The 27,705-nt window shown below is 57.4% G+C and overlaps 1 protein-coding gene and 1 long non-coding RNA gene across 13 annotated transcripts; one reads left to right on the top strand and one right to left on the bottom strand.

Moving 5' to 3' along the window:
* Positions 1-93: 93 nt before the first annotated feature.
* INCENP (inner centromere protein) lies at positions 94-27,705 on the bottom strand. 12 transcript variants are annotated; one of them, XM_020968209.2, is made up of 19 exons: positions 27,587-27,705; positions 22,595-22,739; positions 20,880-20,993; positions 19,490-20,256; positions 16,123-16,174; positions 14,573-14,615; positions 14,228-14,336; positions 13,200-13,251; positions 11,893-12,022; positions 11,670-11,804; positions 11,145-11,156; positions 7,655-7,764; positions 7,435-7,552; positions 7,226-7,354; positions 6,327-6,508; positions 3,800-3,863; positions 3,494-3,613; positions 1,737-1,887; positions 94-659 (listed from the first exon to the last, which is right to left on the bottom strand). In XM_020968209.2, the coding sequence occupies exons 2-19, from the start codon at positions 22,729-22,731 to the stop codon at positions 445-447; spliced, it is 2,640 nt and encodes an 879-aa protein (XP_020823868.1). In that variant the 5' UTR covers positions 22,732-22,739; positions 27,587-27,705; the 3' UTR covers positions 94-444. The 12 variants fall into 12 exon arrangements, with proteins under 12 accessions (XP_020823868.1, XP_020823869.1, XP_020823870.1 ...); XM_020968210.2 differs by lacking the exon at positions 27,587-27,705 and adding an exon at positions 27,462-27,577; XM_020968211.2 differs by lacking the exon at positions 27,587-27,705 and adding an exon at positions 27,007-27,208.
* On the top strand, positions 25,547-26,034 carry LOC110195434 (uncharacterized). The gene is made up of 3 exons (XR_002320900.2): positions 25,547-25,623; positions 25,724-25,829; positions 25,980-26,034. It is a non-coding gene; the product is annotated as an uncharacterized LOC110195434 (long non-coding RNA).

Genomic DNA, 27,705 nt, shown 5'->3' with positions numbered 1-27,705 from the left:
CCATCCCTCGGCTCTGCTGCCGGCCCAGGCCAGGCTTCAGGGCTCCTTGACCAAGCACCAAGACGTTCCCAAAGGCAAGAACTCCACATCATGCCCCAGAAAATACATTTTATTAATCTAACCTTAAAACACTGGAGCCCAATGTCAGCCTACAGCAAGCTACCCAGCACTTATGTACAGGTGAGGGGCTGCCGGCTCGGCCGTGGGGCGCTGTGAGCGCCACTCTCCCTCAAGCTCGCGCACAACTTCTTGGGGTCTTGGTCTCTGTAGCCCCCAGGCCCGGCTCCCACTGCAGCCTGGCAGCCCCGGCTCTAGAAAGGCCTTTGGTGGCATGGCAAGCTCACCTTTTGTTTGCCTACCCTAAAAAACCTCCATAAACATAAAAAACATTTACAGTCACTTTGAATCCACAGGACAGCCAAGACGGGCCTTCCTGCCCCCTCCTCAGGGCTTCTTCAGGCCATAGGGCAGGCCCACAGGGGCCCGGGACCCCGGCAGAGGCGGGGAATGCCAGACAGCAGAGCTGGTGCGCTTGTGGTAACGCGGTTTACTCTTGTTGAATATGTCCTCCAGCTTCGGGCTGAGAATGGCCCCAAAGAGCTGGTCCACGTCAGGAGGCTGGTAGTACTGACGGATGACGGCCTGGCTGAGCTGGGTCCCTGGGGCAGGAGAGTCAGGGGTCATGCCAGAGCAGGGGCTCACAGGGAGATGCCACCAGTCCTGATGAATCCCCCTCAAGGCTGTTCCAAACCTCCCCTTCTCATCCCCCCTGCACCAGCAGCCCTCCCAGCTAGAACCTTCCTCCCCTTCCCCTGACCTCAGGCCCAAGGCTCTCCTTTCCTCCAAGCGGCCTCCATTCAGTAAGCCACGCCCTCTCCAGTTGCCTCAATCCCATCCCTTTCTCTCTAATCTTTTCTTTCTCTCCCAGGTCTCTCTGGCTTCTGAAGGAGGCTCCTGACAGCGTCTCTCTTCCCCTTCCCTTGCTGAACACCTTCCAAAAGCCAGACTCTCAGTGCCCCCTTCCTGTCCTCAGCCCTTACAATCTGGCTTCCAGCCTCGCCATCCCACGCCACTGTCCCCAGCGACCTCCCAAGTGCCAAGTCTCTGCAGCTGATGGCACCACTGGGCACCTTGCCCTCTCTGGCTCTCTGACTGCTCCTTCTCAGCCTTCTTTGGTGAGTCTGTGCATCCCCCAGGGCTCTCTCCTCCCTTCTCTCATTCAGTGACCTCATCAGCTTCCATGAGTTGAACTACCACCTCCAGGGATCACTCCCAGAGCTGCGTATGCAGCCCTTACCTCTCTCCTGAGTGCCAGTCCCAAATCACCAGCTGCAAACTCAGAATACCCGACTCTCCCTCCCCTTGCCTACACCTCCCTTACTGTTGAGGGCAGTGCCCACCCTGCTCACAACCTCAGTGTCCCCCCCGACTCCTCACTCCCTCTCACCCCACATGGCCCATCAGCAGCCAAACCTGGTGTTCTCTACTGCCACCGTCTCTGGACGCCGCCCTGCTGCAGCCGCCACTCTGGCTCAGCCAGGCCCTCATGGCCTCACTTGCACCAGCCCAGCTGCCCCCGAGTTGGTCTGTTTTGACCGCATCCCTCCCCTACTTTGCCTCTGGATCAAGCAGAAGCTGCTGTCGGCACTTGGGCCGCACTGCTCTCCCCAGCAGACGACAGTCCAATCTGGCGGGGAAGTCGTTTGTGACTGTCTAAGAGGCGGGGCTACGCTTACCGTTGGCCCAAGCAGGAATAGGCTTTCGGGGCTGGGTCTCATCGTCTGTGGAGTCATCACTGTTCAGATCCATCCCATAGTTGTCTGGATTGATCTTGGGGCCCGCCTTGGGGCCCTGGGGGGTCATTTCATAAGAGTTGCAAACCGGAGACTGAAGAAGAAAGGAGACCTCTTTATCTCTTCCTGGCACACTGGAGGGCACCTTGGGCTGCCAGAGCTGGAAGGACCCTTTGACAGGATCCAGTCCAAACCCTCCCCTCACCCCACCCAGACTGACGAGGGAGACAGGTCCAGTGTGGCCACAGGCAAGGACTCTGAGGCTCAGTTTCTTAATCTGTAAAATGGGTATAAGTCACACTCTGCCTCTAGCACAAGGGTGCTGGGAGTCTCAGAGGAAAGGATGTTTACACAGACAATTATGTCGACAGCAGTTCCTGTTTGCAAGGAGTCCCTCTGGTGCCCGGCAGAGCCCAAAGGCACGTTTTCTGGGAACGTGAACTGGCCCTCACAGGGCTAGTGCGGCATTGTCATCTCCTGCAGGACCAAGTACCCGATCACTGAAGCTAATGGGGGAGGAAGATGGAGACAACCTCCTCTCGATGTAAGTAGCCCTCTATCGTTAGCTAAACCCTAGATAACACTTCTGAGGGGCAGGGAGCTCTGAGCCTTGACCATCTCCTGACTGAAAGAAGCCAAACGTCAGTAAATGGTACGGACGCTGGAGTGTGGGCCTGGCTGCCGCCTGCAGGTAGAGCTAAGGCCCGGCCCGGGCTGGTCCAAAAGGGACTTTCCCTCCCTGCTGAGCTCCTCTTGGAGAGTTCTCCCAAGACTTTCTTTCCCTGCTTCTCCTCTGAAGCGACAGAATGTTGGGGAGGTTCAGAGTTTGAGCAGCGGGGGACCTTGGGGGTCATTAAGGCCATCCCCCCGCCCCATTTTGCAGAAGAGAACCCTGGGGCCCAGAGAAGCTACGAGGTCACACAGGCAAAGGCTCCACGCTGGTAGCTGACCCCCAATACAGTGTTCTCTGTTTCTCATTAGCCCCCCACTAGTTTCAGACACAGCCCTGGGATATAGCCATCACATGGTGCTGACTGTGTGAGGCCATCATCAAGCCCCGGCTACAGTACTGAGAAGGTGGAATTAAAGAGGGTTCATGTCAACACTTGGACGTGGTTTCAGACGATCCAACTTTGCGAGGGGCAGGACCTGGGACTTTCAGGGGACAGCAAGCTCAGTGTTGGTCGGCTGAATGTTGCGGCTCCCTGGAAAGCTGGGGGAGAGGCAGGTGGGCAGGGCTTCCAAAAACAGGAGGGAGCACTGGTGCCTCTGCTCCACTGCCAGGCTCAGGCTACACCCCCCAGAAAAGGGACCTGGGACCACCGAGCCAGGAGGAGGGAAGACCGGGGAGTGGCACATGTGGGCAGGCACCTGGGTGAGGCCACAGAGGGCAGAGCCAGGGGAGATGGGGGGAAGCCACAAGGAGGTCACTCCGGGCACCTCCTGACATTCAGAGTTGTCAAAAAATGCAGTGGGCTGGCAGATCAAGTGATGGGCTTCCCATCCTTGGAGGTATTCAAGCAGAGGCTACACGACCACTTGCCCCGAGCACTGGAAAAGGACCCAAGGTGGGCTTGGCTAGCGGCCTAAGAGCCTCCTCAGAGCCTGCCTTCTGTGATTCTGGGCAGGTCACGCCTCCCAGCATCTGTAGGGACTTGCCAGGTAAGAACGGATGGGCAGGGGCGCAGACGGGGCCTCACCTGCACGTCCACGGTCACATTCAAGAACTTGTTGGTGGCCCCGGTGGCGGCCTCCCGGGCCTTCCTCTCCTGCTCCTCCTGCAGCTTCTTTCGCTCCTGCTCTTGGCGCTGACCCTCCTCCTGGGGCAGACACAAAGGGTGCGTGAGCCCCAGAAACCACCCAACGCGCTGTCCCCCACCCCTGCCCTGTCCTAGAAGCCCCAGAGACCAGGGGCAGCAGCCTCAGAACGGCCATCGGGGAAGGGGAAAGGGCATGGCTGCGGCCACGACCAAAAGGTCTTCCCCCAGTCCTGCCCAGTGCCTCACCCTCTTCCGCTTCTCCTCCAGCTCCCTCTGTAACCTCTCCTTCTGTAGCCGCAGGGCTCGCTCCCTGGAAACCAAGAGCCCAACCCTGTCAGTGAGCAGGAGGAATGGGGCCAGATGGCTGACCCTGACCGAAACCCACCCCCACACTGTGTGCCACTCTCCCCAGGACTTAACACGCCATGCTCCACCTGCGGGGGGGCAACAGGACGGAGGATCTGCAAAGGCGAGAAACAGCTTCGAGGAAGAAGCCAATAGAATCTAAGCTCCCAGAGGGCAGGGCCCGGTTCATTTCTGTTACCTAGTACCTAGCAGGCACTTAATTCTATCTATTCCAAGGACTTCCCCAAGCATCCTCCTGCCAGAGGAAAGGCAGAACATGAGGGTCCAATACTAAGCCCTCATGTCTCCCCAGCACCGCGTACATGTCACCAGTTATTCCAAGCTGGGACATCAGATGACGGGGCTGGAATGGGCACTGCCTCCCGCTGGAGGGCCCCTCCCTCCATAGCCCTCTGAACAGGACCCAGGGCTCAGGCTCCCAAGTGATGTAGCTGGAAGACCCCCCGCCAAAATAGTTCAGAGAGAGCGTGTGGCAACTGATTGTGAGAGATACATGTCACTTCTTATGGTATACGCCAAGTGTATTCATGTAATTTCTTATCTGGACCAGTAATTTCCTTGGAGCAGGGAACCTGGTGTGGAAACTGCCCTGTCCATGTAGACGGGGCCACACGTTACCAACGGTACATGTACAAAGCCAGTCCACGTAACCTATCTTCACTGTATACCTCCTCTTCCCCTAAAGCTCCCCACTCCACCTCGACCTCTGACCGTCCAAAATGGTAAAAGGATCTGGAGCTGCCATCACATCCCAGAACGCTACAGGGACTCTTGAACAAGTCAAGGATTAGCCAAGAGACTGACTTAAAAACTGAGCATAATAATCCTATAGAGGGAGAAAAATGGACCTTTAACAGAGCAGAGGACTTTCAACCATTCCTGAGGAAAAGCCCAGAGCTAAGCAGAAACTTTAGCAAACTGTGCAAACACAGGGGTCAAGAGACACCTGGAAAGGCAAGGAACAAGTAGCCGTGACAGGCACAGAGGTGCTGCGCCTGGGGACAGTCTGACCCACCCGTCACAGTGAAGGTCAAGACTGATGCCAAATCAGAAAGGTTAAAGCCAAAAGAAGGGGCAGCTAGGTGGTGCAGTGGACAGAGCACTGGCCCTGGAGTCAGGAGGACCGGAGTTCAAATCCGACCTCAGACCAAACACTTGACACTTCCTAGCTGTGTGACCCTGGGCAAGTCACTTAACCCCACTGCCTAGCCAAAAAAACAAAAACAAAAACACAAGGAAGATTTCAATGGCAGGAGGAAAGGGAGTGCATCTGTCAAAGACCTTAATCAAACATTTTAAAAAGAGATAAAGAAACACTTGCTTGGGCTCGAATCCTGCTGCCAACAATTACTATCTGTGTTCTAAACAAGTCTCCGCTCATCTAAGCCTCAGTTTTCTCATCTGCAAGCTGGGAATAATACCTGCAAACGCACACCTCTCTAAATTGTTGTGAGACTTTAAAAAAGGGAAGGAATTCAGCCTCGCTGCCTACACTGGGAACACACCTGCCCGACCGTCCTACACAGGTGGACAGTCACCCCAAGGGCTACATACACAAATGAAGGAAAAAGACCTTGCCTCAGCAACTGCTCTGGGCCGAGTGTGAGGGATCAAGGCGCTCGCCGCCTTCTAAGAACTGAGAGCCTGTTGGGGGTGAGACCGCGAGCCGGGCCCAGAACGGCAAAGGAAGAACGAAGCAGAACAAGGTCTGTCCGGGGAACTGTGCGGATCCTCAGGGACCCACCCTGCCCGCAATGCCACCATGACTTCGGGCTCCCCATGGCGGCAGGTGGCTATGGGATGGGACCGGGTAGACCCTGCAAGCCCCGCGACAGAACCCAATCATCACCCCCACATTCCAAGAAAAGAAACCGAGTCTTGGGGGAGGGAGGACATGCTCAAGGCCACCCTGAGAGTAAATGATGGAGCCAGGATGTGGGCTGGGTCGCACTGCTCCAGAGCATCCCCCACGCGCCCCGCTGCCTTCTCAAGCCCCTGGGAGAATGCCAGGATCGCATTCACACTCAGTGTCCCTCACACTGAGAGCCTCACACACATACAGTCACACTCAATCTCACACACAATCTCTAAGAGTCTCACACACCCTCACATCTCACTCACATACTATCACACTCACAGCCCGCCCCACAATCTCCGACACATATACTCAGTCTCACACTCATAGTCTCTCTCTCACATACGCATTTAGTCTCACCCAAACACACACACACACAATCTGACACATTCAGTCTCACTCACACAACCTCACACCCACACATACACACTCACACAGTCTGTCTCACACCCACATTCAATCTCTCTGTCTCACACACCCACACGCACTCGCTCACAGTCTCTCTCGCCCAGACCGAGGCAGGGGAGGCTTGGCCAGCGGACAGGCCCTCACCGCTCGGCCTGCAGCCTCTCCTGCTCCTTCTTCCTCTCCATCTCCCTCTCGAGGGCCAGCTGCTGCTCGCGCTGCTTCTGCTGCTCCACGATCCTGCGGGCCTCGGCCACCTTCCGCAGCCGCTCTTGCTCCTCCTCCTTCTTTTTCTGCAGCTGCTCCTGGTACCTGCGCTCCTCCTCCTCCTGGAGGGGGGGGAACAAGAGGGAGCCCAGTCAGGCTGGGCCAAGGCGGGCCCCTGGCTCCCTGCCGTACGGGGCCAGGCAGCTCACCGAGAAGCCAGAGGGCTCATCTGGGCACAGACCAGGCTGACCTACCCTAGCCTCCGTTTCCCCCTCTATAAAATGAGGGGGCTGCTCTCAACAGACTCTAAGGCCCCTTCCAGCTCTAAAATCAGTGGTTCCACAGGAGCCACCCTTGTTGATTCCAAAATGGGACCAGCAAATCGCCCATGTTTGACTGCAGAATGGATGTTCTGGGCCAAAGAACAACTGGGCTCTGGGCCCCCCCGCAAGACACAGGCCAGAGAGGTCAGAACACTCATCCCAGAAAGAAGCCGCCTCTTCCTGGAGGGCGGAGCACTGTCAGGGTCTTTTTCTGTGAAGCCCCTCCTCTTCTGTGAGCAGGGCCCTGCAGCATTTCTGTGGTGCTTGACTCCCATCCTCTCATCTCTTCCTTACCCACAATGCTAGAGGCAAATGGGATTTTACAGAAGAGGAAACTGAGGCAGGGAGCAGTGAAGCGACTTGCCCAAGGTCGCTTAGCTCTTAGGTGTTGGGGCCCTCCTGACTCGAGACCCAGCACAGCTAGCTGCCCCACAGGGAAGGGGCCTGTCTTAGCCCTGAGGGTGGCCAGCTCCACTCCCGCTTCCCGGGCCTCCATCCCTGCCTGCTGGGGCTTACCTGCTGCAACTTCTTCTGCCTCCGGGCCTCTTCCTCCTGCCTCCGTTTGGCCTCCGCCTCCTCCAGCTTCTTGGCCGCTTTCTTCCTGGCCTTCTCCTCAGCCAGCCGCTCCTCCTTTGCCTGCCAGGGCTAGTCAGTGGTCAGGTCGGGATCCCACCCTGCCCAGCCCAGCACGGTCAGCACCTCCCCGGCCCAGGGCCGCCACTGACCTTCTCGTTCTTCTCCAGCTGAGCCAGCTTCTGCTCAATGCGCTTCTTCTTCTCTACCTCCAGCTGCTCCGCCCGCTCACGGGCCTGCAGGACCTTCCGAAGGCGCTCTTCCCGCTTCCTGGGGACACGAGGAGGAATGGACACGGTCCCCCTCCCCTCCATCCTCCCCCCAAGGCCTCCACAGGGGTGAGGCGGGGCCAGGCCAGGGAGGGGCACTCACATCTTCACCTCCTCCAGCCGCCGCCGCTTGTCCTCCTCCACCTTCTGCTTCCTCAGCAGCTCGGCCTCCTCCTTCTTTTTCAGGTTTTCCAGCCGCTGCCTCTCCTTCTCCTGAGGAGGGAAAGGCCGGGCCGGGCTGTGAGGCAGCAGCAGAGACGGGTGGGCGCCAGCAGAGGCCGGGGTCCCCAGCCCCTTCCCACGGGAGGCCCAGCCGCCTGGAGCACTAGATGGGCTGTGTCCCAGGCAGGACTTGAACCCGGCTCTGAGGCCAGCTGCCTCTCCATCTGCTGTAACGAATGTTATTGACATGAATGGGGCCAAAGGAAGGGAAGCTGTGAGCACCGTGGGTACCCTGTCTCCCGCCAGCAAGGCCTCCCACGGCTGGTTCAGCCACCAACTGGCCAGGTGGCCTGGGACCACTGCTCCTCCTCTCTGAGATCCAAGATTTGTCATCTATAAAATGGGCTCATTGTCCTTCACCTACATCCCTCCCATGGCGGCTGTACAGAAAGCGAGGCCTGGGGGCCGCCCTGGGTTCTCTTGATGGCCCCAGTCAACATCGGGGGACCACTGATCCAGAGGGAAAAGGGGCTTCGCCAAGGCCGCACATGCAGGATGCAGAGAGCCAGGGTTTAGACCCTGAGAAGCTGTGGGCAGAGTCTCATCTGGCGGTGTGCCCGAATGATCAATGCCAGCGGACCCCAGAATAACGGAGCCTGCCAGCCCGAGTGTCTGTGAGGGACCGGGAGAAGGGGCAGGGAGCAGTGCTCACACCCCTCCACCACGTGGACAGAAAGAAGCCCTCATCCCAGTGTGCCGGGAGAGCCCCCAAGGGCCTCCCTGGCCAGGCCCTTCCGGGCACCCCTTCTGAGGAAGGCCTGAGAAGAGCTGGCCGAGCCAGGCCTGAAAAATCTATCCTACGAGGGCCAGCATACAGAGCTGCAGAAAGGGGAGAAGGGAGAAGAGGGGGTGTCACGTGCAGAAGGGATTACCTCTGCTTGGCCTCGGATGGCAGGCCCTAGGAGAAGGCCAACAGGAACACAAAACAGCTTTCTAATTTAATTCAATGCACGTTTCCTTGGGGTCTACTGTGGGTAAGCATCGTGCTGACCATCAGAGACATCCTCTCCCTGTCTTGTGAGGCAGTGAGCTCCCCACTGCTCTAAAGTGTTCAAGTAAAGGCTAGACAGATGACTGTCTGTTAGGATGCTGTGGAGGGAATGCCTCCCTCTGACAGAACTGAGGGCTAGATAACCTCCCTAGCCTGCCACACAGACACCAGTCAAGGGATCGCTCCCTCTACAATGGCACGGGGGAATCTGAGGCTTTCCACAAGGACATTGTTGCCAACTCCCCGAAGTCCCCAAGGTCCCTAGAACAGGGCAATGAAAGAGCCTACAAGCGGGCTGCTGCTGCCAGGGGGCATTTCCCTCCCTGTTTCTCCAGTGAGAAAGCCCTCTCTAGAAGTGATGTGCCCTGGGGTTGTGAGCTCCTCTCCCCCTTCCCTCTGAGTGGGACCCATCTGAGTTCCCAAGATGGTGGCCAGCCCAGCTCTGCTCCCAGAACACCAGAACCGCCTGAGCTCAACCCAATTCAGTGTTTGAGGTACGATGGAGGAGAGTCTGAGGGGCCAAATGCTTCAAGGCACACGCTCCCTCAAGTTCCTGGGGCCAAGACCCAGCTCCCTCCTCACACTGCCCTACCAGCCATCAACTGGAGCCACAGCCTCCCAAATCAGTCAGCTCGCTCAGCTTGTGGTAAGTGGGACAGCCGGGAAGTGGGACAATGGGAGACCAGCATTTTAGGGACGACTGACAAAACTGGGTTTTCTTTTTAAAAAAAAATCAGGTGCAGGCAATTTTCACCAAAATGAATCTATAAAAATCCTTCAAATTTATGAAACAAAAATCCTTTCTGAAAGGATACAGCCAGAGCTGCTTTAAGCAGACCCTCCTTGCAGCACATTTAAATGACAAACTAGGGGGTGGTTTCAGGCCCTGTGAGAATTCCCAGCATGGGACCTCCCTCCACCTCTCTGCATCAATGACATTTCCATACCAGCCTCAGAAAGCTGTCCAGGGCAGGAGTTCCCGTGACCGGCCCATGACACCACAATCGATCAAAGGCAACGTTTGACCTCAGGTCTTCCATGCCCAGGAAATCCTCTGCCCCTCCCTAAGCAGAGAGCTTGGGGCAAACTGCCTTCCCTGGGATGTTGAGGCAGGCGGCTGTGATCTCCCCCAAGCTCAGTGGGTCATCACGAGACAAAGGTCTCCTCGGAGCAGAGCCGGGATGTCACCCTCTTCTCCCGAGGCTCCAAAGCAGGGAACCCCCTGTTCCCAGACGGATGAAAATAGTTTCATTGACTCCTTCTAGCCACCTGCTGGGTTCTTTTTCGGTCTCTAGAACATGCTTCCTGGAGGAAGCATCCAAATGTTCCCAGGTAGAATCCGCTGTCTCGCCTGGACATTAGGATGGCCCTGAACTTTCTCAGGAAGTGGCCAAGGAGGCCAGTAGGAACCGCCCCCAAGTGCCCTAATGTAGGTGAGCAGGAGAGACACACAAGAGAACAACGTCCCAGCCTCAGGCTGAGGGGATCCCACAGGCAGAACCCCTAGGCGGTCACGGGGAAGCATGGGGTCCTGCGCAGACCCCAGCACAAAGTTATGGAGATACAGGCCACCTGCCCTGCTTCCCCTGGGCACTCTCCTGATTCCCAGAGGCTGCTGATAGTGGCTGGGCCATTCTCTGCCCAAGATGCCAAGAACACTTGGATTTCTAATGCCAGCTTCCCTCTGCCTTCATCACCCCAGGTCTGTCTCATGGCTCCGCCCCCACTTCATGTCCAAGGGCAAGTCAATTCCACACCTTCAAAATCAACTGGCCAGAAGGTCCCATGGAATGAATGTCAGCTCCTCAAAGCAAGGACCGGACCCCATAGTGGGCATGCTTGTTAGACTGAGCTGAAAGTGACGGTCCGACCTCCTTAATGAGGATCTCAGAGACTCTGGGAATCAGGAATGTGACTTTGAAAACACAGTCTTTCTCGCTAACACTAGGTGACAAGGTCAATTCTACCATCCTACAATGGGGAGCACTGTCGGCTACCATGGTGCCATGGTCCAGGGAAAAATTGGGGGCGGGGCATGCCAGGGGGCCACTTTGTTTCTTGCTTGGTAAGAGCCCAGGCTTGAGGCCTCGAGATCAAGGAGGGTCAGGGAGTGCATCATGACTGCCGACAGTGCAAAGGGGAGCCCTGATCGGCTCACGTGTGCGGGGCCAGCGTCCGCAGGACGAGCCCTGACCGGACTTGCCAGGTGACCCTGAGCCGGCACCTCGGCCTCTTGGGGCTCCCCCTTCCCCAGGGAGTTACTCTGCTGCCACACTCACAAAGTTAGTGTTTGAACAAGTGATTCTAGCACACCAGGAAGCAGTGGTCCAGTAGGGAGGGCAGGGATGGGTGGTTCTAAGATGGGGGGTGGATTACTTACGACAAAACTGCCCTGTATAAAGGAGACAAGGAGGAAAGCCGGCGTTAACCCCTTCAGCTGCCACAGACACCCGCAACCAGGCACACAGATGCGGCCATAAATGACCCAGAGGCCTGTAGCTACCCTGCTCACGAGGGTAGTGGGTCTGCCGGCCTCCCTGACCTCTGACCCAGCCGTCTCCTCTCACCCCACTCCCCTCAAGCCTCCGACACGCTAAGCAGAGTGGTCCAAGTTTCCCCTAATCGTCATACACGCTACGGGGAAGATGTGCCATTTAATTAAGCTAATGTCCTAAGACTCTTCTATATGCAACCCACAGGGAACATTACGTGGGGCCTCAGGGCTAGAGTGCCAGGGCCAAAGCCGCCTCTTCTAGGGTCACACCAGACCTCTGGCTCAGCTATGGGCCCTGCTTGGACCACTGCACCCCCAGATCCCTGGGAAGGTTGCCGCCCCAAACTGTGCTCCCGGGCACAGGCCAGGCAGAGCAGGCTCCCTCCTGGCTGACCCCTGCCCGCCACTGACCTTGGCATCCATGTGCTGCGGAGTGTTACGCTTGATGAATGACTTCATGACGCCGGTGCGGCCGGCCGAGGTCGGCGTCATGAGCATCTGGTTCTTCTGCACCGTGTGCAGGAAGGTCCGCAGGGGCCGCACCACCTGCCGAGGGAGACGGAGACGAGGATGAAGGCGTGGGCGTGACAACGGCGCAGCGGTCGCTGACCCCGGGACAGCGCGCATGCCTCACCTGCCTTACCTTGCTGGGAGGGCAGATGGGGGAGGGAGTCTTGGTCCTAGGAGGAGTGAGTGCCTCATCATCCATGTGGTCCCCATTCTCATCCAGCTCGCTGACAGCCTGCTTGTAGCTCCTCTTCCGCCTGTGCAGGGCAGGAGCGGCACCCATGACGGCCTGGGCAGGGACGACAACGGCCCCCTCCCACGCCCCTTCCCCCTCAGCTCAGACGGGACCCAGGCGGTCAGGCCCTGACGAGTGGGGTGTCAGGCTTCATCCCCACACTGCTTTCTAGGCCTGGGACACCTCGTCAGTCACCACAGCAAGAGGCCCAGGGGCCCACTCCTAGAAGGCTCTGTGCTGGGCCTAGGGAGGGACAAAGTTAAACAGCCTCTGCCTGCCCTCATGGAGCTTACAATCTAGAAAGGGGAAAAGATGCCAACAGACGTGTGAGAAATAACGCCCACTACCATACAATCATAAATTTTCAATTAAATTGAACATAACTTTTATAAGCATCTCCATAAAAAAGCCCTGGCCTAGGTTCTGAGGCTCTGCCCTCAAGAGGCTCACATTCTACTGGGGGATGTATAGAGGGGTGTGTGTGTGTCTGTACACACTCATTTGAGGAGAGAGAGAGAATGCCTCACTCTCCACCGCAAACTGCTTCTCCTCCCCTGGGCTGCCCATGAAAGCCGGGAGTGTGGCCCTACTCAGCGTCTCCCATCACACTGCCACCAGCAGAGCACCATGAAGGCAGAGCCAAGAGGGCCCTCAGAGGCCATCCTATCCAACCATTTACAGGGAAGGAAACTGAGGCCCAGAGAAGTCATTTGCCCAAAGTTGTACCAGTAGGTCTATGGTCTTGCGAGTCAGATTGCTTAGGGGACTGCCCCCTCCTGTCCTTTCCCCTGCCCCACTAACCAGACTCTTCTTAAATGGAGATTCTGAGAAAGGTGATTTTGGAGGTGAAAAGCAAACTATGTGTGTCAGGATGGGTTGGGCAGGGCAGAGATTGTGGCTCTCTAGAATGCCTTGAGGCCCCTAAGCTCGGCTCTGAGGCTGCCTTTCCCAGCAAGGCCTCCCCACAAAAGCCTAGATCGTGTAGGGGCTCTTAGAGGGGCCCCAAGGGCAGGCCCCCAGCCTGGCGCCTGGCGCAGAGGAGGCATCGAGGCAATGCCTGCTGATTGCTTGAATCACACAGCGGTGTTAGGGTCCCCTGACCCCCTCTGGACACCACCATGGGCTGCCCCCCGGCCTCTGCCCCAGCATCCTTCCCGCCACCTCCCAGCTCATGCTCCCAGCTCCCGTGGTCACCGTACCTGACGCTCTGAGGCGGCTCGCTGGGCTCTTCGCTTTGGTCCGTCTTGCTCTCTGTGGAGGGAACAAGCCAAGGGCAGCCTCTCTTACACAGAGTCTTTCACCCCCACCGTTGTGTTAGATCCTCGCCACAGACTCAGGGCACAAAGGGAGCTAACTCAGAGTAGGACAACCGGCCCAAAGAGGTGACCCGCCCAAGGTCACGCTGACTCCCAGGGCGCCAGGCTGCCAAGTGACACCCCAGGTTGGCAGGTGAGCAGGACGGGGGAAGCTCAGCCCCAAAGAGCTCACTGAGGAGCCAAACCTCACGTTCAATCAGGCGGCCTAGCTGGGCTAACCACTGAGCTGCTGGGTGTGGAAGGGCCACTCCCTATTTCCTCCCAAACAGAACTTCCACCCCACCCCGCCCCCCCAGCAACAGCCCCTCAGGTGGCCTCCTTCCTCTCAGTCCCACCCCATTCCTTCCTTGGCCCATGAACCTTTTCCTCATCTGCTCCCCATGCTACAGCTAGAAGCTGGAGCCCCCACTTTGCAGGTCATGCTATGGCTGGCTGCCCCCAACCCCTGGGCCTGGCAGTTGCTGGCCCCTCTGTAAGGTGACTGCCCTGCCCGGCTGCAGGCTGGCATCACCATCCTCATGCTCCTCCTCCACACCTTCCTCTCTGAGGTACAACTCCTCACCCTCTGGACATCACAATTGCTTTAATTAGAGAAAAGCCAAGCTTTTCCCTCTGGGTCTGAGACTACCAATGATCCTCTGCTGATGTAATAGGTCAGCTGGTCCCGGCCTGTGCCTGCCTGGGCTAGCCCCTAAAAAGATGGCCCTCAGGAAAGCGTCTGTTCTGACAACCCTTACTTTAGAAGTGAGGAAACTGAGGACCAGAGACAGATGCTCCGTCAGCTTCAGCTTAACTCTCTTCCGGCAAACACAAAGAGGGAGCAGATTCAAGAAGCAGGCAGCGGGGAGACATGTGCCACTCCCAGAATTCCTGCTGCCTTCTCACGGCCCATCACCCCAAGAAGGCCTTACCGCCGTTGCCATCTGCTCGGCTTCCAGACTCTGGCTGGGTCTTCGGGGTGCTGATGGCAATCTTGTGGGCATTGCGAGGGCGCAGCGTCCTCCTGGTGCCCTCGGTAGCCTGCAGGTGAGGGCAGAGCACTGGGCTGTGTTCTGGCTACCTCCCTTCCCCATGAGACAGCTTGGATGAACCGAGGCCCTGATCCGGGCCCTCCCCGCAAGGCAGGAAAAGATTGGTCCACTTAAGGGAATGACCCTGCAGGAAGAGGCCACCTCTGGGGGCTAGGCCAGAGTCCAAAAGCACATGGCCGGAGGCCCTTCCGCTGCCTGCCCTCCTCTCCCCAGAGCCCTGCCTACCTCCTGCTCGGTTTCTGTGGTGTGCTCCAAGTCCTCTTCAGAGCTGAAAGGAGACAGAGAAAGTTTGAAGAGCGGCCCAGCCCCCAAACATCGGGAGTGAGCTCCGGGGAGGCCATGTCTCCTCCTCACCAGGAAGCTCTGTTCTCTCAACCCAGGCAGAGCAACCCACCTCATCAGCCACACCCTGGGCCTCCGAAAAACTGGCCCAGGGCACGGGAGGAGGGGTAGGGGGGTGGGGAGGGGATTCCTACACAAAGGCATGGGGATGGCAAGAGAACTCTGTTTGGAGGGGAGGGGTGAGGTGGCTGGCTGGGCTGGACCCAGAGAAAGGTGCAGAAAGCCTGCCAAGAGGGCACAAAGCCAGAGGCTGCCAGGCTTCAGAGGACAAGCTGGAGTCTGTATTTGATCCTGGAGGCAGGGAGCCTTGGGAGCAGAGGGCTGATGGCTCTAAGGACGGCAGAGAGAATGATGCCGAAGCCACTGTAATGGCAAGGAGAGGAGGCTGGGCAGGAAGGGGCAGCACCACCCACTGGGGGAGGGGGGGCCTTCCAACAGCAGGCTGCTGGCCTTCCGTGCCAGGCACTCCCACCAACTGGCCACATGCCTTTCTCTCTTTGAGTTCCCTTCTTGTAAAATGAAGGGGCCCAGAGGGTCACAGCTTTCGAGCCAAAAGGGACCTGAGAGGCCAAGGGTCCAACCCTCATCTTTTAGAGAGGAGGAAACAGGCCCAGAACAGGTCAAAAGCAGAGCCAACAATGCCACCCCAAGGCCAGCTCTGACTCTGGAGCCAGGGCCCTTCGCACTGGGCCAGCCGGACCCTTCCCCACGCTGACCTCCTACAAATCTGTGGTTCGAGACTCAAGGAAGGCTTTGCTACCAGAAGTATGTCTGGGCTGCCTCCCCCACCCCTGAAGGATACTGTGACGCAGGCCAGGATGCTCCCAGCAGCGTGGTCTTGCCTGTGGCGGGTGGGGCATGGGGGTACATTTCAGTGACGGAGGGAAGCTGTCCCCCAGGGTGTCCTTCAGAGGCCTCCAAGGCCAAGGGGCCGTGAGCATCAGACTGTCACAGCCGCCCACCTTCCTCCCCTTGGCTGCAGAGCACAGGTCTCACAGGGCCTTCCATGTCCCCATCCCCTTGTTCTCCTCTCCTCGACATGGAATTCTGGGATTGCCAATTGCCATGGGGTGGTGAGGACCAGGAAGGGAGGCCTAGCTGTGGGTGACAGTGGCCAGGTTGGGAGAGTGACCACAGGAGGCCCACCTGAGTCCCAAGTGGCCCCAAGTGCACACTCTTGGCCTCGGGTGAGCAGAAGCTACGGGCCATGGTGTGGTTCATATGTGGCCATGCCTGGAGAGGCCGAGGAGGACGTGGCAGCTCAAGCCAGTCCTAGGTGAGCTCTGGCTTCTCCTTGAAGGGTCTGGAACCGTTCGGAATGATGCCTTTTTGTTCCCAGCCCCAGGGACACCAGGAGGAGGAGGGATCCCTTGTCTGCACTGATCCCTCAGCACCCAGAGCATGGCTCATGGACAAAGGCATCTGTGTCTCACCTGGCTTTCCTGGGTACTTCCACATCCAGGAGCCTCTCCAGGTAGCTGTGGCCTGAAAGGAAGAATCCAGGACAAAGCAGGCAGTCAGAGAACAGCAGTGTGTCCTGGAAGGGCACTAGACTTGGGGTCACAAAAGGCCTGGGTTCAAATCCCTGACCTGACAATAGCTGTTTGACCATGATCAAGTCACTCTGCCCCCTCTGACCCTCAGCTTCCCCATCTGTAAAATGGAGATGGTAATACCTGTAGTACCTACTCACAGGTGGTACTCTGGGGTCAAATGAGATAATGCACAGGAAGCATCTTGAAGGTGTGACAGAAATGCTTATTAATATAATCACAAGTCCGATGGGAACCACTCAGTTCTTTTCCCAAGAAGCCCAGCAGCCTCTACGGCCTGGGACAGCAGAGATTCGGGAGATGTGGTCGTCCCAGGTTTCACCTTCCATTCTCCCTGCTAATCCTTCCGGAGTCCCCTTGAGACCATGTGGTCTTGTGGAGAGAGCTCTAGATTGGGAGTCAAAGGAACCGGGCTCAAGATCCAGGACTGTTTGTTATGTACCGGTTGGGAAAACTGGACCTAGGCCCCTGCTGTCTCCAGGCCTCAGCTCCCCCACCTGCCGAACAAAGGCGTTGGCCTGAGTCATCGGCTCTCAAGCCCTTGTTGGGGGCGAGGCGGGGTCACAAACTGGACGGGGCCTACTCTCATAGACCTGCCACCCTCCTCAGTCAGGGTGAGGTGACTCCTCGGCTCTAAGAGCCAAGAAAGGGAGGAGTACCGCTGACGGCCCCTCTGAGCCTCCCCATCCTGGACCGCCAGGACACCACCAGCAGGCCCCAGGCACGGCCCCACGCTCAAAGAAGAGGAGTGGTCGCCCAGCTCACCTGCCTGGCCCAGAGCCTCCCACTGGCCTAGGGGAAGGAAGAGCCAGAGAGGAGAGGGCAGGGAGCTGTTCTGAACAGCTGTATCTGACCAGCTTGAAAGCCAAACAGCAAGAAATGCGAGCCAGTAGCCCTTTTCAGCCATGCAAGGATCTAAGCCATCTCCAGAAGCCTTGGGATGGAAAATGCTCTGCACATCCAGAGAAAGAACTATGGAGTCTGAATGCAGATCGAAGCAGATGATTGGCTCTTCTTTTTCCTTCTATTTTGTTTTGTTTCCTCTTTCTGGTGGTTCCTTCCATTGGTTCTAACTCTTCCTTAAACATGGCTAATGTGAAAATATGTTTAATAGGAACGTACATGTATAGCCCATAGCAGATTGTGAGCCGTCTTGAGTTAGGGAGGGAGAGAGAGGGGGGAGAAAAGTTTATGGAAGTAATTGTTGATAAATCAAAATAAATTAATTAAAAAAATTAAATAAATAAAAGGGAAAAAAAATAAAAGAAATGCAAGCCAAGAGAGGACCCCAGACATGGAGTCTGCCTTCCCTTGTGATCACTGGGTTTGGACACAGCCAGGGCCTCCAAGGCCATCTAGCCTAGCCTTCCCCTTTTAGACACAGGAAAACTAAGGCCCACATTGGAAAAGGGACAAGGCCAAGGACACGCAGGTGGGGCGCAGCCAGCCCAGGCCTCCTCCTACTTCATCTTCCAGCTTTTTCCACATCACTGCCCTATGAGCTCAGCTCCCAACATCCAGAATCCCCAAGGGCCCTTCTCTGGTGCGGCCCAACTTGCTGCTTGCCGCCTCATCCCGGAGCCCTGCGGAAAGGCCTCGTTGTCCACAAAGACGCTGCTCGTGGGACCCTGAGCATTTGCCATCCCTTCCAAAGCCTGCACGTGAACAGGGCCAGCTTGAGCTTCAGTCAGACTGGATTTATTCGCCCAGGGAGCTTTGGCTCTGCATTTCCCTCACTTCCCCAGCTCCTCACATTGGGCCAGGGCCCTAGCACACCTAGAACACCTGCAACTTGGATCTCCCCAGTACTAGTCAGGGCAGCCGGGCGGTGCAGTACACACAACACTGAGCTTGGATCTTTCCGAGTTCAAATCTGGCCTCAGCCACTTCCTAGCTGGGTGACCCTGGGCAAGTCACTTCACCCCGTTTACCTCAGTTTCCTCATGTGTCAAATGAGCTGGAGAAGGAAATGGCGAACCCCTCCAGTACCTTTGCCAAGAAATCCCCAGATGGGGCCATGGAGAGTCGGACGTGACTGAAACAGCCCAATCGCAGCACTAGTCTCTGTCAGATACGCTCCCTCTCCTTTTCCCCTGTTATTTCCAGTGCCACAACTGCTCGAGTAGTGACTTCTTACCTAGCTAGGAGAGGCCGCCCCAATCTCCAGGAAATTTCCTAGGGCCCCCAAATGTGGGCCTCATGGCTGCCTTTGCACTGCATTTGCACTGGGGGAGAGTCACACTGAGCCGAGACTGACCCTCTCTGTCCCTAAGGCCTCGGAACCACGTCGGGGCTGTTCCTGTGGGCCCTTCTAAATCAACCTGGTTCTCAACTCGGGGCCTAAAACTCTCTTTGCCGAAGTGATGCCCCGACGTCTCAGGCAGGGCGGTTCAGTGAAAGGCTCCCGGCTGGAGGGAGTCAGGAGACCTCTGCCAGCCTCTGACCTTCCTTTCAGGCCTTGTCCCCAAGGCGGGCCTCCTAAACTGCCTTCTGCTTTGAAATCAAGGAGGGGCCCCCTGGGCAGGAGCCCTGAGCATCCCGGTCCCCATGGGACGCTGAAGGGAGTGGCGGGGAGGGCGCTCTCTGGATGATGCATGGGAGGACATGGGTACAAGTCCTCTGCCCTCCCCTCACTACGAGAGTCCAAGGAGCCCACCGACACCCTGATCCTCACAACCCCACCACACAGGTATGATCGTTCTCATTTCACAGATGGGCAAACTGAGCCAAGAAAGGCGACTCTGCCCAGCGGTCACTCAGCTGCGAAGGCCTCCATCTAGGACCCACTGGGCCTATGATGACCCCCTTGGAATTTCATCAGGTGATTCCTGGACACAAGGAACCGTCTACCGCCAGGCCCAACCCAAAGCTTTCCACCTTGGGAGACAGCACCCACCCCATCCTCGGCTGGGCCGGCCCTCCCAGGCCACATGGACGAGACCAGAGACCAGGAGCCAGATGGGGCTCTGATCCCTTCTCTGGCCCTCCCACAGTGACTTCTATCACCTGTCACAGGAAGGAGGGGGCTCAGACAATCCTCTAAGTCTAGGGATGGGCTTCCCTCCTTCCCACTTTCTCTTCTAGGAATCCTTCCTCAATCCTGGAATCCCCTCTCTGAGCAGACATCCTAGGAACCTGAGTGCTCGGGGCACCCCCATCTTTGCCAAAACAAGGCAGAGGCGGGCAGGCAGACTGAGGTGGACAAAGGGACTGAGCTCTGGTGCCCAGGAAATGCCCCAAAACTTACAAATGATGCGGCCGGTGGCTGCTGGCTCCTGGGCCAGCTTCCTGGAGGACCTTCGGGTGGAGCTGATCCTCTTCGGGACCATGGAGTACTTATGAAGCAAGGAGACCCTGTGGGCCTGTAAGGATTTGCGCACCAGGCTCCTACGCACCGACCGCCGGTCACGGCGGGAGCCTGTCGGGGTCCGGGGGCTCTCTGGCAAGTTCAATAGGAGCTCAGTCTCTGGCTGGGGCTGTGTCCCTGGAGAAGAGGGTACCCCGTCTGGCTCAGTCATCACAGGCACCGCATCTTCAGGAGACGCCAGCCGGGCTATGTGGAGTTTGGCCACAGACCGAGCCAGCCTCGTGGCTTTCACCTCGGGCACCTCAGCAGGCACCACAATGGAGGTATCTGGCGCTGGTCTGGGGAGGCTTTCTGCCTGCTCCTTTGGCGTTGATTCAGCTTCGCAGCCCAAAGTGAGGACAAAGGAGAGCTTCTCGTCAGCTGGCCTGGCCTTGCTGGCCACCAGGCACTTCTCGGCACTCCGCTGCTCGCTGGCGCTGATCTCCACGACGGGCATGAGCTTACCCACCGATGGCAGGTTCCTGGGCTTTGGGGGGAGCACTGTGGGGGACTCAGGGGGCAAGGCACCCGCTGCTGCTTGGCTCCGGGTCCCACGAGGGATGGAGCCATTCTCAGTCGCCACCAGGACCAGCTTCTCCAGCCTGTCTTTGCTCCGAAGTAGCTGGCGGCCGTGCTGACTGCTCCTTCGGCTTGTGCGGCGGGACAACCTGCATGAGAAGGAGAGCAGGGGTCCTGAGACCGTGGCCATAGGCACCGCCAGTCCAGGAGGGCCTGTCTGTCGGTCCACAGCCATGCACCAGGCACTGTGCTAAGTGCTCGGGATACAAAGAAAGGCAGAAACACGATCCCTGCCCTTAAGGAGCTCGCAGCGGATAAAGCGCTGGGCCTGGAGTCAGGAAGGCTCAGACACTTACCAGCTGGATGACTCTGGGCAAGTCACCTGACTTGTTTACCTTGGTTTCCTCATCTGTAAAAATGAGAGTCTCGGACTCAGGACCTCCAAGGTCCCTTTTCAGCTCCAAATGCACGGTCCCAGAACCGCTTGAGGGCCCGCTGCCAGCACCAACATCATCCCCTGCCCTCCCTCGCTTCCTGTCAGGGTCTCTTCTCCCCTCGACGTTTTGCTTTCCCACAGCGCCAAGCACAGCACTATGCCTCTACCGTCATCACAGGACGGCATTTTAACAGACGGGGCCTGGAGGCTTCTATCCCCAGCCCCCTGCGTTCACAGAGGCCTAGGGAGGTGTCACGGCCGAGGGGGGCAGAGCCAGACGCCTGCCTCCACTGTCCTGCCCAGCCCGCTTGGCCCTTGGCCCCGGGAGACACCCACCTATTCCTGGTTGGGGGCCTGTTTTCATCCTGAATAGAGGAAAACCGTTTCTTCCTCCGGCGGTTCCTCTGAGATGGTGTTTTGGGCATCAGCTCAGGCTCCACACTGAAGTCACTGACGGGCAAAGAGGAGAAAGGAAGAGTCACAGAATATCTAAACTGGTCCCCTCCCCATCAGCAGCTCCTTCGGCCTCGGCCTAGAAGGGCCGCTGGGCCTTCCTGCTTGTCAGAAAGGAGGGCAAATCTCCTCCCACTCTACCCCTACGCACCAGCCTCACCCACGCATACCAGGGGTTCTGCTGAACCCAACCCTCTGGATTTACAGCGTTCAGAGAAGGTTAGAAGGGGGTCCATCTAGGCCAGATCCTTCATCTTAAAGATAAGAAGCTGACACCCAGGGAGGTCCCCCGATTCGCTCAAGCTCTTCCATCTCCAAGCCCAGGGCTCTTTTCAGGTCCCTGACAGGCTGAAGGCTCAAAGTCTGTCTGGCACTTGGGCCATGTTTCCCCACAGGTGCCATCACACAGAGGGCAGCTAAGTGGCACAGAATGCTGGACTGGGCGTCAGGAAGCCCCGAGTCAGAATCTCACCTTGGACACTTATCAGCTGGGTGGCCCTGTAAAATGGGGATGATAACAGCGCCTACCCCAGGGCTGTTGTAAATATTGAAAGAGCTAACATTTGTAAAGCGCTCTGCCTACCCTGAAGCTCTGGATAACCGAGCTTGAAGCTCCATACTGAGCTTTGGGCACAGCCAGAAGAGTCTCTTTAGCCCGAACTGCACCTAGGTCACCCTAAGAAGCCCAAATCTGGCCAACCCCTCAACCCTGTGGGGAGAACAAGGACCTGGGTAGCCCCGCTCTGGCTGCCTCCTACCCTGCCAGAGATCCCCACAGCCCACACTGAGGAAGGCTGCTGCTCCAGGGAAGACAGAGACCCTGGGTTCAAATTTCACTCTGATGTTTATGACTTGAGTGACCTTGGAGCTCAGGATTCCCATCTGCAGAATGAGGAGCCCTGCCCGGCTTCTATCCTTCCAGCTGAGATCACCCCTCCTCACCTGGCAGGTGTGCCGAGTACTAACTCAAAGACGAGGAGGGCAGGGCCGAGAATGGGGGCTAGGGAGAAGCTCAAGATTGGGAAGAGGAAAGGGAATGGAATGGCAGCGAGGAATTCTGGAATCTGAAGCCGGTATTCCCAGCATGGAATGGGCCCCACAGCAACTGTGAGCTAAATTGTCAGCAATGCCCTGGGGAAGCCAGACACTGACCGAGGGGAGGGAGGTGCTCAGGCCTGGTCAGATCCCTGTAGAACACAAGATCCATTCCACAGAAAACAGGGTGGCTCATACTCTGGGCTCTGTACAATGCCCCTGGCACAGAGGGAGAGAGGGAGGAAAGGAGGAAGGAGAGACAGAAGGAAGGCGGGAAGGAAGGAAAAAAAGAAAAGAAAGAAAAGACAGGAAGGGAGGGGAAGGAAAATACCCCCACACTGGCAGAACTTTGGCAGGTGTGGAACAGGCCACAGACAAACATGCTTCTTTTGCTTGTACACGCTTTCTCAGCTCCTCTGGCTCTGCCTTGCTACAGGGGCAAGGGTCCCCACAAGGTCCCCCCCTTTACACATTTGTTTCTGTCAGTTTCTGCCCAGTATCTGGGCCGCAGGCCACCAGCCCTCTGCTGCTGCCCCATGTGGGCTCCCCGGCTTGGGCCTTACCTGGAGAACATCTTCAGGGCCTCCTCCTTGATCTCCTGCAGCCACACCATGTCCTTGTTGTCCACGTTGCGCATAAACTCTGCCAGTTTGGTGTTGCAGACCTCCAGGATGCTCGCAGAGCCCATGGTGGTCCCCATGGTTCCACCTGCCACACCAGAGCAGAAGGGAAGGTAAAAATTATGATGCTCAGGGTTTTCAACCTGGGTCACCTGCTGGGCAAAACAGTCTGAGCAGGTCCCAGAGTGCTCAGGGGGAAGGGCGGCCAGGCCCAGCCTGTAAAGCCACACCCATCCCTCCACTGGCAGCTTCCTGGGATGCCAAGAACGCCTAGCATTCGCTGCAGCGGCGATCTAGATGCCCTGACGTCTGTGCGCGCTGATGAACTTCCCTTCTCCCGCCCCAAGTCCCAAGTCTGCCCCTCGGCCTGGGCCACATACTCTCCCTCCACCCTTCCTGCAGACCAGAGATCTCAGAAAGGCTGAATGTTTCTCAGGAATCAAACCCACAGGTATAAAATCAAGTCTACTCAGTCTGGGAAGGATGTGTCCATCAACTACCCAGCCTGGTGACCACTTCCCTGTATGTGTTATCTCCCCCGGGAGAATATAAGCGTTCCATGAAGACAGGCACTGGCTTTGCTTACTTGTATCCCCTGCACTAAGCCCAGGGCCTGGCACTCCCTCCCTCCCTCCTTCCCTTCCTATTTGTCATCTGAAAATTGTCAAGCTGTCAGAAGCTTCAACAAGTCCCATTTCATTTTTGTGTCTTGGCAGAAGCTGGGAGGTCAGCGCCCAGCACCCAGGACAACGCCTGGCCAGGAGAAGGTGCTTAACAAGAGGCTTGGTGATTGGCTGGAGGGCGGCCGGAGCCAGTGAGCGGGAGCCAGTGAGCATACATCTGGGGCCCCGGGGAGGGAGGCTGGGGCAAGGAAGAGAGAACTGAAGGGAGAGGCCTGGAGGTCACACCTCACCTCTCTTACTCTCTGCCCTCACACATGGGTCAGAAATCACTGGCTGCCGGGGTCCCAGCTGGCCCTCAATCTGATCCCAGGATCTGGAGGCAAGCACAGACCTGCTAACAAGGTGGGGCCGGCCCAGATGGCAGGCTGGCACTATTCTCCCCCACGTGCTTTACCCCCCAAATGCAGTCCCCTGCTCACCAAGGAGTGGGCTAAGGACTCGGGCAGGCCTGCCCGGAGGAGGGCACAGGGGCGCCAGGAGTAGCCCACACAGTCATTTCATGCTGCTGCCCTGCACATGCAGAATCTGCAAGAACCCAACATCCCTCCCTCTGCTGGTCTGCTGTTCTCCAGCCTAGTACCCAGCACACCACAGCTCACCAATGTCAAAAAGCCCCCTCCTCACTCTGATCAATTCCATTCAACTCAACACCTGGATTTCCAGCTAGAGGGAAGGCAAGGCACCAGCTAATCCATCCCCCACAGGAAGAACCCATGGCCCGGGGAGGAACACACACAAAGGCACAAACTAGGGCGAAGGCAGACAATGCTGCCAGGGCTCTTCCCTGATGACTCACATCCATACCAGCCCCAGCTTGAGGTCAGCAGGTCGCATCAGCAAGGTGAGCCCGTAATTCCAGAAGGTAACAGGACAGCCAGGCATAAAGCGGGGAGTGTGGAGAGGGGAACCAGCCAGGCCTACACACCCATCCAAGCCCAACCAGGAACAAAACCCCTGGCTGCAAAGGGGACTTGGGACCTCAGGTCCATTATTATTATTGATAATAACAATTTTAAAATGCTTTAAAGTCTGCAAAGCACTTTACATATATTACCTTACTTGGTCCTCACAACAACACTGGGCCATAGGTGCTATTACTGTTCCCATTTACAACTGAGGAAACTGAGGCAGACAGAGGTTTGGTGACCTGCCCAGGGTGTTTACACAGCTAGTAAGCGTCTGAGGCCAGACCTGAACTCAGGTCTTTCTGACTCCAGGCCCAGAGTTCCATCCACTGTGCCACCAGCTGAGGGAACATGACACCGGGCGCCCTCGGAGGAGACAGCCCCGACACGGGACCCACCGATGGCCCCGTGGGGACCGCATGGAGGGCCACAAACACTGTGACAGGTGCCTGGGCGGCATATCTGACGCAGAGCCAACATTTGATACCCAAGGCCCACAAGAGACAAAGATGAACAGCAACCCAACCCTTGCCTTCACAGAGCTTGTGGTCTATCAGGGGAGCTCTGACGCACGCACGCATGTGCGCGCGCACACACACACACGTCAGTGTAATTACAGACAAGAGTGTAAGGAGCCAGGCCAAGCCCTTCAGGGAGGGGGAGATTTGGGGGATAGGGATTCCTCTCAGCCTTAGGGTCTCTGATCAAACTGTTCTCTGCGGGGTCCCTGGGACAAACAAAGGGGGGTGTTCAAGTGCCTTCTATGGGAGGCACTTCATCAGAAGAAGAAAAAACCAGCCAAGAATCCACAGCCCAGCCTCCCCTAGGGATCCGAACCCAGACCAGACAACAGATGCTCCCCTCACCCGGACCCAAACACATCCCTGCCCCACTCATGCTTACCAACAGGTCTGTGGCCACACCAGGGAGACCTTATCATACCTCGGGCTCCCAGGCCCCATTTTTTGGCCATTTCTCTACCACTAAAGCCAACAAGGAACCTTCAAAACCAACTGTCCCTTTAGAAGTCAGGTAGACAGTTGAGGTTCCAGAATTCCATGGGGGTTGGTGAGAGAAGGACCAGTAGGGGAGAGCCGGTGGGCAAGCCGTGAGGGTCTGGCCGAGTCTGGCAGTGAAGCTGGCTGGTTTTGCCATTCACTACTCATGTGACCTCAGGCAAGTCATGCCCCCATCCCCTTGCCTCAGTTTCCTCATCTGTAAGATGAGGGGGATGGGTGCCCTCCAGGGGTCCTTCTTGCTCTAACACGCAGATGGCTCATTTCTTTTTCCTGAAGGCCCTACTCTACAAGACTACCCAGAGAGCCAAAATGTCTTTCCCCTCTTCGGTTCCCAGATGTTTTCAGATGTAGCAGTCTAAGACTAGGTATGGCAGAAGTAAAGGCATATTTGAGAGAGTCAGTCTGGAGATCTTCGAAATGGAAAAAAAATCCTGACAAATGTCTTATTAAATTCTTTTAAATCAGCAACTCTAAAGAAGAACAGTATGGCCTATTAGAGAGGGGTGGCCTCAGTCTGGCTAGATGACCAGGGCTGAATCTAATCTGAGACATCCTGGCTGTGTAACCCTGGGTAAGTCACCGAACCATTCAGGGCTCAAGGCAACTCTCTCAGAACTCCCAGATTACAGCAAAGGGGCAACTCTGCATTGGTAGAGGGAGCTGCCTCACAGGGAAGTCCCCCAGACCAGTGAACTCACAGATTTAATCCTTATCCCTGCAGAGAACCAGGCCATCAACACCCCAGAGGAATTAACAGTGTGTGTGTGGGGGGGGGGACACAGTGCAACGGAGGATTGAGTTTCTGGCACGACATAAAGACACAATCGACTTCAGAGGAGCACCCCCAAAGCCCAAGGAGGAGGGGCCAGAGAAAAGTGGGTGTGTTTGCTCTGAAAGAGCCCGCCCAGAGAAATGGATCACTCCAATAACATCCCTGAATGACATCAGAATTCAGATTCCACAGAGCCCAATCCTGGCCCTAGCAAAGTTCTGACAGGAGAAAGGTGTTATTTTTAAGTGTGGACTGCTTTGTCTTGCAGTCTGGCCAATACATCAGTCTGGTTTGCTTCACTTCTTTCTTTAACATAACAGAGCTCACAGCTGGGGCTTTTTTTTTTTTTGGCGGCGGGGGAGGGAGGGAGATTGTGAATGGTCTTAAGAAATGACTGGTGCAAAAAAAAATAAAACAAAGATTTTTTTTTTAAATTAGTGATTAGAAAAAAAAAATGAGTGGTTATAGGAAAATCCTCCCTCTACAAGGATTTGGCTTTAATTACCAAGTTCATCCACATTCAGAGGCTTCTCTCCCCCTGCCCCCCAGGGCAATCAAAACAACCCCACACCAGGCAGGGCCTGTCCTAAGACCATAAATAACTTGTGGCCTGGCTCCCGAAGCAGCGGCCTGCACTTGCCTGGGGGCACAGGCGATGCCTGGCCCCGGCCGCCCTCTCCCTCCCAGTACAGGGCTCGACGAGGGACGGCTTTGGATCAGTCCATCCACGGCCAAGGGCAGCTGGCAAGTATTCTACCTCTCCCTCGGACCCCTACGCTCGCTGCCCTCCCCAGCGGAGCCCCACTTACTGGCAGGGACGGGATGCAGGAAGCCAGGCCGGGGGGGGGCGGGGGTTTCCTCCCTCAGTCCCCCTCCCCTCCCAGTGCGGCCCCCGCCACAAGTCTGACCAGGCATCCAAGGCGAGGCCAGGCAGCGGGTTAAGCAGAGAGGAGGAAGCTGCGATCAGAGACTTAACGAGAAACAAGATGCCTCCGAACGCGCGCCGGTCACTGAACGAAGAAGAGCAGCCTGGCCCAGAAGACCCTGGAGCCCCGGCTGCCTCAGGTCAGAGGCAGACACAGGAGGGGGCTTCCCGGCGTCCCATGCCTCCTGCACCGTCCCATGCCTCCGGCACCGCACAGCGGAGGAGGGCGCGGGCCCTTCCCTCCAGCGGGTGACGGCTCGTCCGCCCTCGGCCCCTCCCAGCCTCGGGCGCCCCGCCCCCCAGGCCGGCAGCGCGGCTGACACCCGCAGCCAGTCGGTCCACAAGCCGCGCAAAGCACCCACTAGGTGCAGGCACCGAGGCAACTGCCGGGCTGCAGAGGGCAGGAAGCGGTGCTTGCCTGGGGCTCCAGAATCACCCCCGCCCTCAGCTTCCCCATCGGCTCGCCCCCTCTCCCCCTCGTGGGCTGGGGGCGCGCAAGGGCCTGCCTCAGTTTCCCCGTCTGCAAAAAGTCCCTCGCAGCTCTCAGGCTGTCATCCCGCGAGGGGACTGGGGTGGTGTAGACGCTCCGCGAGGCGGGCCTCCCAGAGGGGGGAGGGGGCCGCAGCTTCACCTGGCTCGCTCCGCTCGGCCCGGCCCGCGCTGCTCCACGTCCCGCGGCCCCCGCCGCGGCTCGAAGGCGCCGCCGGCCCGGACTCGCGCCCCTCCGCCTGCCCGCCGCTCCGGCAGGCG

This window comes from Phascolarctos cinereus, unplaced genomic scaffold, assembly GCF_003287225.1.
Source record: "Phascolarctos cinereus isolate Bilbo 61053 unplaced genomic scaffold, phaCin_HiC Scaffold_9;HRSCAF=440, whole genome shotgun sequence".
NCBI classification, from domain to species: domain Eukaryota; kingdom Metazoa; phylum Chordata; class Mammalia; order Diprotodontia; family Phascolarctidae; genus Phascolarctos; species Phascolarctos cinereus.
The sequence above is the reverse complement of the archived record's forward strand: the minus strand, read 5'-3'. Positions and strand labels throughout refer to the sequence as shown.